Source organism: Mizuhopecten yessoensis, unplaced genomic scaffold, assembly GCF_002113885.1.
Source record: "Mizuhopecten yessoensis strain PY_sf001 unplaced genomic scaffold, ASM211388v2 scaffold10985, whole genome shotgun sequence".
In the NCBI taxonomy this organism is placed as follows: Eukaryota; Metazoa; Mollusca; class Bivalvia; order Pectinida; family Pectinidae; genus Mizuhopecten; species Mizuhopecten yessoensis.
The window spans coordinates 1306706-1316491 of NW_018408820.1; the positions used below are offsets into that span (position 1 = coordinate 1306706).

At 35.9% G+C, this 9786-nt stretch overlaps 2 protein-coding genes across 2 annotated transcripts; one reads left to right on the forward strand and one right to left on the reverse strand.

The window, feature by feature from the left end:
- Positions 1-785: 785 nt before the first annotated feature.
- Positions 786-6194, reverse strand: LOC110464375. Its single transcript, XM_021519567.1, has 4 exons — positions 5995-6194; positions 5298-5372; positions 1830-1941; positions 786-1310 (listed from the first exon to the last, which is right to left on the reverse strand). Exons 1-4 carry the CDS (start codon positions 6082-6084, stop codon positions 1234-1236), a joined length of 354 nt encoding a protein of 117 aa, XP_021375242.1. The 5' UTR covers positions 6085-6194; the 3' UTR covers positions 786-1233.
- A 323-nt stretch (positions 6195-6517) lies between these two features.
- Positions 6518-8661, forward strand: LOC110464350. The gene is made up of 3 exons (XM_021519532.1): positions 6518-6698; positions 7374-7695; positions 8104-8661. The coding sequence occupies exons 2-3, from the start codon at positions 7465-7467 to the stop codon at positions 8443-8445; spliced, it is 573 nt and encodes a 190-aa protein (XP_021375207.1). The 5' UTR covers positions 6518-6698; positions 7374-7464; the 3' UTR covers positions 8446-8661.
- The last annotated feature ends 1125 nt before the right edge of the window (positions 8662-9786 follow it).

Genomic DNA, 9786 nt, shown 5'->3' on the forward strand with positions numbered 1-9786 from the left:
ATACAGCAAGGGATCAACGGTCAAATCTTATAGATTCCTATATCGGGGCTATACCTTTTACAGGTTAAACATTTTCTTTTGAATACTGTATAACACGAAATATTCGTGGATACTTTCCTTCGTGGTTCGACGCCATTTAGATTGACGTTTCGTGGTACAAACTTTCGTGGATATCCTTTATTATCAAACAGTAGACACCTTATCATTCAAATTTGTTGTATTTATGTTCGTGGTTCCATAGCAACCATGAAAACCACGACTGTTTATACACAACGAACATTTCATGTTATACAGTATGAAACATCATATAATAACATAGTATCATCAAATATTTAACTAGGACTTCTGGTTTTAAAATTTCTTTGAAGGAAAAGTGGACAGATGTCACACCACAGCATAATAAGTTCACAAGAAATTTAAGGAGTGTTCAAAATTGCTTCTTTGAAAGAGGTACACATGTGTATGTACTCAATGAAAAGTAAAAATAATATCCTGTTAAGAAATAAGTTTATTTACAAAGTAGACACCTTATCATTCAAATTTGTTCCATAGCAACCAAGAAAACCACGAATGTTTATACACAACGAACATTTCATGTTATACAGTCTAGTATGAAACATCATATAATAAGACAGTATCATCATTATTTAACTAGGGACTTTGGTTCTAAAAGTGGACAGATGTCACACCACAGCATAATAAGTTCACAAGAACTTTAAGGGGTGTTCAAAATTGCTTCTTTGAAAGAGGTACATATGTGTACTCAATGAAAAGTAAAAATAATGTCCTGTTAAAAAATAAGTTTATTTACACAATAGTTACAAATGTAATGAAAAAACACTGCTCTTAAACTGTACAAACACATCATATCAAATTGTATCTGTTCTCTTTTTCACTGTTCCAACGAACTCTTTGTCCAGCAAATCACAAAGTGTGTTGATATTCAGTCCATAATAATTACTAGCACATGTTATTTTTCAAGATTTGTTTTACACATCTAATTATTGTAACTGGTACAAACGAGTGTTTTTTTGTGAAGCCATTCACAGAAGGACAATCTCTGTAGTGATGTGTCGGGCAGTTGATCTGATCACCTCGATGAAACAGTATCTATGTGGGTCCACCGGTCATACTTATTCTTGTACACCTACGATGTAGTGATGTGGTAATGTGTCAGGCAGTTGATCTGATCACCTCCATGAAACAGTATCTATGTTAGTCCACCGGTCATACTTATCCCTGTACACCTACGATGTAGTGATTAGAAAATCGGGCACTAAGTTCAACAGCATTGTTGTACAGCTTCATATCTGAAACAAACAGAATTTCAATCACAAATCATTCATGTTGAAAGCTTTGTTATAGTAACTTACATTTTTATAAGATAAATACCTAACGTAAGTGGTGATGCCTCAGAATTCCAATAAATTACTGCAAGTTTATGCAAATTTACATAGGCTAACTGATGAATAACGGCTTTGGCCAAATGAAACATAAACTTGTTCATGATATTCTCATACTTCACCAATAATATCATATTCTGATTTATAACAGTATATCCTGACCCTTTCACCCCTATGTAACTTTAGTCAACTCTTGCATGCTTTGATCTGGATGAGTCTATTATGGTCTACAATGGTTAAAGGGTTCATTTACATTGCACAGATCAAGTCATTTACATATTACGAGTGGCATTAGTAAACTATCCAGTTATCAAAAGGGGTCGGCGGAACTGAATATTCAAAAATATTTAGTCACTTCCAGTAGCTAGTTACCTGCATACATATGTAACAATAGGTAATAAATATATTATAGACATGAACAATTACCAAATGCGTCGGAGGTTTCCTGGGGGAAGGTGATGTAGTTTTGACAGGAAATGGCATTGTTAGACACAACCTGACCTTCGACCTCTGTCAGGCCAGCAACATATTCACTCAACTGAAAGAAAGAACAAACTTTAATAGTCAAAATAGTGGGGCAGGATGATAAATGTTGATGCCCGAGTCTGTGTTTGAAATTATATTTTCTCATGGAAACCCTTTTTTACAGGAAAGCGCATCATCAGTACTCGGAGTTGTGCTCACTTACATTGTAGGCTTTCTTCACTAATGGAATATGTAATTGAAGGCACAGAGCTGGGCATCTGATTGGTCTAAAGCGAAAAAACAACCTGACCGATCAGTAGGCGGACACCCGTCATTTGAAGATTACAGAGGCACAACGCAGTATATATATTGACACCTCTCTTCAAAGTTGGTCAATTTGACCATAGCATCGTCAAAGAATTCTTTTGAAAGTCATACATGTAGTTCTAGAAGTTTTTATTACCCTAAACTGAAGAACACTTTTGATGAACAGCAAAGGATCAAACTAGTCTTCTTGTATCATCAACAAGGTTATGCATACCAATCGCGATCCTTCAATTTATTTGTCACATATTCAGAGGTGCAGAGAGTGTAGATGAGCGAAGTGGTATATATATTGATAGTGCCCACTCTGATTTCTTTACTAACCCCCCAAATTTTGTTTAAAAAAAAAACACTTGAGAAAACAGCGTCACCATACGCCAAAAGGTAGATCTATATATAGAGGTTTAACACTTTTGACAAATGCCATTGGCATAATCAGACACATCCGATAAAAAATAACTGATCAGCGGCACCTTGTGTTGTTACTCCAACAATGTTAGAGGTTTAACACGGCGAGATACTGTTGACAGGCGACGCGTAACCTCTAACTGCCCGTAGCTGATTTTCCCCGATGCTGACGATCAAATTTTCACAGTTCGGATTTAGAAAAAGTATAGCGTGTTTACATACATTAAAATGTTCAACAGGGTCAAATAAATATTACTTTTCATATCCATTGCCATGATTAAATGAAAATAATTTCATGTCAAAGGCAGTGATTTCCCAGTTAATACAAAAGTGGATTGCATGCAATGTTAACAAGCGGAAAACAAACAAACTCGGTATCATTTCATTCCGTTTGAAATCCCCTCTTCCTTTTTGTATCAACCCAAGAAGCCATATATTGTAAAAGTAGGTCAGAGAAGTGATACATCGACATTGACATGAATTTTGAGTGTTCTATTTCGTAATATACTATATATTTGTGACTATGGCATACATATGGGACAACTATTATATAAACCATGAGTAGACATCGTTGTCATGAACTGTGAACCACTTAAGAGAGTTTTTCAAGCCGGATTTCGGGCGGAATCTGCATTAACCCTTATCCCGCCATTCACTCATGTGTATACACACCACTGCTGTGTATACAATTTGTGGTATACCTCCCACTGCCAAATAAACAACAGCTATATTAATCAAAATTAATTATCTGATTAAACCAACAATAACTTTTTATCTTTATAGAATCCAAGAAAATATATATTAAGTGTTTTGTTCAGGAAGACTTCTTCTTTTCATATCAAAAGTAATTTTGGATATCTCGCTTACCTTTCCCGAACTACAGGTTAAAAAGCTGAGTTTTGTGTGTATTTTGTATGTAATAAAGATGATTTACATCTAATAAACAGTTTATTTATTACCATTACCTGAAAAACAATTCCAAGTTTCATAATCAAAAGTACTTAGTATTCTGTCGTAAGAGTCGTCCGTATATTGACGTCAAAAAGAAGAGAGAGAAAAATGAATAGGGTCGCCGTCACCTGGAATATCTTTGTTCAAACCGGGCCGTCCCGTGAATGGGGCATTTTTGGAGGTACGCTGTGTTGTCGTCGTCTTCAGGAATGTCCACGTCTTTATATGATCAAAGTCAATATCTTGTACGATTTCTGCCTCACGTAGTAAATCTTCAGGTCCGAATCCCTAAAAGTCATTGTCAAATATATCGCTGATAATCTACAGTCGTTCGATTCGTCTTCTGTCAGTTTGTCGTCCGCCATTTTTCCGCGCTGTCAACAAAACCTTGAATCTATGCTCTCGCGGTCATGGTGGCTTAGTTTATAAATAAACTGTGGGTATCACGTAGTCAGCCAATGAAATTAAGGTATAAACGAATACGTCATCATTTCTATGTAAAGCTAGCAGTGATTTTCTCAACGCAGTTCCGTACTTAAAACGGCAATCCCAGAATCGACATATGCCGCGATCGGCAGTGGAAGGCATGTTTTGCGGAACGACATATGCCGCGCTTGGCAGTGGGAAACGGGTTTATAAAAACGACATATGCTGCACTTGGCGGGATAAGGGTTAAAGAATTAGTGCTTTGGAAATAAGCAATCGGCAAAATCATATCCGATATAAAAAAGACCGACCAGCGGAATACTTGTGTTATAGGAGTAAGTCCGAATTATTTTGACGTTTTATCATTTTATCATATCGGTCTGTCGTCGATTAACGTCATAACTCCGGCCCTCAATAATATGCGGGAAATATGCGACCCGCGTCCGGAGCGCACTTCAAACTGATATTTTAGAAACAAATCGTCACTTTCACACACATGTCGCACATGGATCGAAAGATCTATTCTTCTATCTAATCCAATATGGCCACCACGGCCGCCATTTTGAAAAACTATTTCAAACTTAAAGTCAAGTTCTGTTGGCCCGATTGAACTGAAACTTGATAGGAATGATCGACTCATGGTCTTAACAAAGTGTTGTTATTTTTCGGGTCAATCACAAATCCAATATGGCCGCCACGGCCGCCATTTTGAAAAACTATTTCAAACTTAAAGGCAAGTTCTGCTAGGCTGATTAAACTGAAACTTTGTAGGAATGATCGACTCATGGTCCTGACAAAGTGTTGTTATTTTTCGGGTCGATCAGAAATACAATTTGGATGCCATGGCCACTATTTTGAAAATACCTATTTCATACTTAATTATTTCCTCTTCTTTATCATTTCTGTCCACAGGCCACACCATTTACTCATAAAACATCAAATTCCTTTGATCTGTTGGCAATTTATGGAAATTTATGCCAAATTAGTCAATATCGGATCCTTTTCACTATTCTCAACTAGTATATATATAGTTGACAACAAATGCAGGACAGACATCTCCCTGCAGGGTACAGTATAAACTTTCTATTATCTTTCTTTTAATGGAAAGCATTTATCATTTATTTATAACAAAAGAACAAAAGCCTTGTTTCGACATACATGATTAAAGATGATGACAAACTGTACTTGATAAGTTTTGAATGGTGAGGCTATTTAACTGATTTTTATTTTCAATTTTCCATGTAGAAGAAAAGTGAGTAAATTCCACTTTAACAGTTTTTATGGCCATTCAGCAGGGAGTTGGGCTAGCTTTTTACTCACCGGTTCCTGCGTGTTGACCCGTATATCTTGACCATCACTTGTTGTCAGTGTGAATGCCTGTCCGTTTTGGTCAACCTAATAAATTATACAATGTACATGTATCATAATTGTAGCGTAACTGGACTGGGTCAATCGTGGAATTGATTATATATTTATCCAAATCTTATTATCACCAACAGTTTCTGCCAGTAGAGTCCTCCGTTTTGAATCGTTCAAAATTTCACACCTGAGGGAACACCATATTCGTAGGTGACTTTAATATCAACAAGTCGTACTGATCTGGACAGAAAACGATTTTTTTATCCTTATTTTGAAGAAATAAGAGCAGATTTGTATCAATAAATAATCCATTAATTGATATGGTTGATGCACTTTATCTATACTTTCACTTTCTAGTATAAAAATCAGAAACTTTTTATTTCACTTTTATACACACTTTTTTTTATGATAAACAACTCTTTGTTAACCAGTTTTACATGTGTCCATATGACGTTCTTATTCATCAAAAGTTCAGACGCTTCAACCGTCATGGAAAATATACAAACTTTTCGATACTCGACTGTTTCGGTACCAAGCACATGAACTTGTTGGTTGAGGGGGGTCAGGTGAGAAAATCAGAATATTGCCGATTATTGGGATCCGCGACGTACTGCTACGTATCTAACTATAGTACAGGTTAGAATCCTAACAAACTTACATCTTTGGCCATCCCTAATACGCACACATTCCGTCCTTGAAAAGATGGAAGCATGGAACCATTTACGCGAGTCTTTGAAAAGTCAGCCATGGTGGAACAAAAGCTGCGATGTGTTTGTCACTTTTGCAGGGTGGATTTCGCGGGATTTTGTAAGGAATCTCTGTCGTACATGCGATTGAATTCAACTGTTCGACTGTGTTATCAAAGGTCGTACGTGACCGAGATTAATATATATATATATAAGTTTAGAGTCGGTGACGTCACTTGCTCTTTAATGTTTATATTTATAAATAATTATTTGTCGTGTAACGTTAAAAATGTGTATATGATAATTAATGTGATTACATTGAAAAATAAATAATATTAAAGATTCAGTATTTTGTGACATACTTTTTTTATTCGATGGACAACCGGATTGCATACACATGTTGGTAGGTACCGCCCTTGTATTATACAACACCAATGAACTTCCGGTGTAAAATGAAAGTAGAAGTTATTTTTAGCTATGTATGCGTCACTTCGCAGTTTGACGTCACTAAACATAACAGGGTGGTAATCTTGACTGGCCATTGAATCATCATTTTAGTTTAATGTGATATAGCTCGTCATCATAGAATATTATAAAACGCTATTCACCGTTCATGTGAGAGCTGATAGATCTTTAAAGAGCCAGAGATTGTGGGTTGAATCAGTTCTATGAAATGGTTAGTGACAACATATTGTGTTGGATTGGATACATTTTTTACATGTTACTCAGGTAGACAATATATAATAGACATTGGTCGTTTTCATTCACAGAGTTAAATGTTCAACTTCAGGAAATCGAGACAGAGTGACTTATTGTTTTCAATCAGACTGTCAGATCTGCACTGTCCAGTGCCAACAAAAATCTATATTCATATTTTCTCATGGTCACCTGAAGTTGGAGATTGAAAAATACTAAATATGACATACCCCATCTTAAGAATAATTAAAATAATGCCAACATGATCTAAGAAAAGGGTTATGACCTCAGACCTGGGCTCAGATGATGTCATATTACTATCCTGTAACATACAATGGCTGGCTATTATTCTTTTATCAGGTATGATTATGCTATCTGTGATGCTTATCAAAAAAGTTCACTGTGTTTGACCTCTAACAACGTTGGAGTGATGAGTTACCTATTGATTGACAGCACATTGGCTACTTGTTAGTGTCTCGCAGGAGGGGTCGACCTAGTACTTATATCATACTTGGCCACCTAAAATCAGGTCCTAATATTTTGTGCCAAATTTTATAACAGTGTATGCATGTATAACATTTCTCTGTGTAATAATAACTTGATATATATGTTAGGCCTTTCGTCATAAAGTCAATGTATAATTTTTCTTTTTCAGATGACGATATAATTAGTACAGAGATGAAACAGAAGCAGAACAGATTTTAAGTGTGCCTAGATCATGCAGGTTTCTATAAACATTTTAAGTTATGAATCAGGCTCAAGAAATGTTCTCTTCTCTAATCAGACCACTTACTAATAGGATAAACAACGCAGGGAGGCGTGTCACAAATAACCCCCCTGAGAGGGGACAAACACAAGACAATGAAGAAGATGGTTTTTTGGTGGTTGGTCAGAGCAGAAGTGAAAGAACAACTGTGAGAAATTGTGATTTCACTGGAAATATAAATTCTCCACCAGACTACCATAGTCTGATACAGGTAAATAAATGCATTATGTTTAATTGTATATTTTGTAACAGACCATGCCAACATGTTTTTTATACATCAATTAGTTTTATATGTTATTACTACACTTACCTCTTATGAAATTAGAAATGTTTAAATTTAACCTTGAACAATCATTAAGTCAAAGTACCCTCCTTTGTTTTTATTAAGTTGCAAATACAACAAAAGTATATTCCCACAGTCATGAGTATTGAAATGTGAAAGCATATTTAGATGTAAGATAATGCTAGAGATTTCTTTTAAACAGACAAAGCATCAATTCACAAACTTTAAACTGAACAGTGTTGACTATCGGTAACTCAACACCCACAAAATTTCACACCACACCTAATTTACTCACTTTCGAGACGTAATTTCTTTTTCATTCTTTCTTTTCTTCAGAATCAGGTTACTACAGACAGCAGTGAAAACCTTCCGTCCTACACCCAATACTGTCGTTCGCTGTCCACGTCCTCCAGCATGAGCATGGAAACATCTCAGTGCACAAACTTCAATCAAAATGCCGCAAATGGCAATTACATGGGAGACCAGGACGACATGCTCGGCCACAATACCGCCGTTTCCGACGTCCCCTTTGTGCTGAATCCTCAAATCCAAACCATGGTTGACATTACACATGGCAATGTGCCTTGCTTACATCAACATCCGATTAACCTGTCCAAGTATTCGTATGACTTCAGTCTGGAGAACTCTATGATTAGTGACACAGACAAGTTTTACTAGATGTACCTGTGATAGATCATTCTGACCGTAAATTACCATACCGGTAGTTTTTGATTGGCTGTTATAAAAAATCAATCAAACAAAGGTATACTGTAAAATCATACATTTTCATGGGACATTTAATTTGATCATTTCGTGGATAATAAAAATCCACGAAATTAAATCCCTACGAAAAAATAAATTTGGTATGTTATAGATAGGGGAAAATTAGAAATCAGTGAAATATAATGTCCTTGAAACAGGTGAGTATATGAAAACCACGAAATTTTTACCCCACGAAAATAAATGATTTTACAGTACATATGTTGGCCAGTTTCCCAAGCAAATGAATATACTTTTTAAAACATCAATATGTAGATTGATTGTTTCTCCAGTTAACCCTTTCACCACTGTAGACCATAATGGACTCATCCATATCAATGCATGGTAGAATCTACTAAAGTTACATAGGGGTGAAAGGGTTAAATTAACAAATTCATTAATTGTTTATGATTATTTATAACATGCATAATATGGTACAACATACATTTTTGTTCGAAATCTGACTAAATAGTGTTGCCCAGTCAAATATTCGCCCATTTCCGATAAAGTCCATGTTAGTGTAAATATGCCCTTCACATGTAGTTACTATATACTGCATGTTGCTTGCTAACATTTGTTGTCATGATAGATTGGGGAGGGCAAAAAAAGGCGAAAGTAAAACTGTGGTGAAAATTTCCTGGTTTATAAGTTGACAATGGTCACAGAAATCGTATATATATGTTCAGAACATTTGCAATACCTCTTCTGTGATGTGAAAGATAAATTTATTTTAATAATAATTAATAATAATTCGAGGTTCTTATATACCGCTTTATCACAATCTAGTTTGTAGGTCTTCTGAAAGTGGTTCATAAATTATTATCCATGGTTATAGGGCCTTTGCAACCAGCGAATATCATTCTCAACACCCTGGGGAGCATACAACCAGTGCTTCCATTTCGGCACTCACACCTGGCATTGTACAATTCTAGCACTACCCAACCACATACTCATTTACAGCTGAGTAGACTGGAACAAGCGGCGGAAGGTATCTTGCTCAAAGATACAACACAGTGCCGTGACGTGAACTATGCATGCTACAAGCTGTGTCTGTGAAGGGGCGTTATTTTACCCACATACTATTTTATCATTAACATACACTGTACAGGATGTCTAATTGTTTTACAAGGTCTTTACTTTCATAGACTGGCTACCAGCCCCTTAGGTTATATGAAGAATTTCTCTGCTGCATTTTACTACTAGCTTATCTCCCCCTAGAATCAGACATCCAAGTGATCAAATTTTTTGAGTTAAACTTTT

What these genes read in the sequence shown, in the direction of transcription:
- LOC110464350 (XM_021519532.1), top strand. Translation starts at nt 7,465, where the DNA reads ATGAATCAGGCTCAAGAAATGTTCTCTTCTCTAATCAGACCACTTACT. An exon ending in ACTACCATAGTCTGATACAG is followed by an intron (nt 7,696 to 8,103) that starts GTAAATAAATGC and finishes TCTTTTCTTCAG; the next exon opens with AATCAGGTTACTACAGACAG.
- LOC110464375 (XM_021519567.1), bottom strand. Translation starts at nt 6,084, where the DNA reads ATGGCTGACTTTTCAAAGACTCGCGTAAATGGTTCCATGCTTCCATCT. An exon ending in TATTAGGGATGGCCAAAGAT is followed by an intron (nt 5,373 to 5,994) that starts GTAAGTTTGTTA and finishes ATAATTTATTAG; the next exon opens with GTTGACCAAAACGGACAGGC. An exon ending in GGAAACCTCCGACGCATTTG is followed by an intron (nt 1,311 to 1,829) that starts GTAATTGTTCAT and finishes TGTTTGTTTCAG; the next exon opens with ATATGAAGCTGTACAACAAT.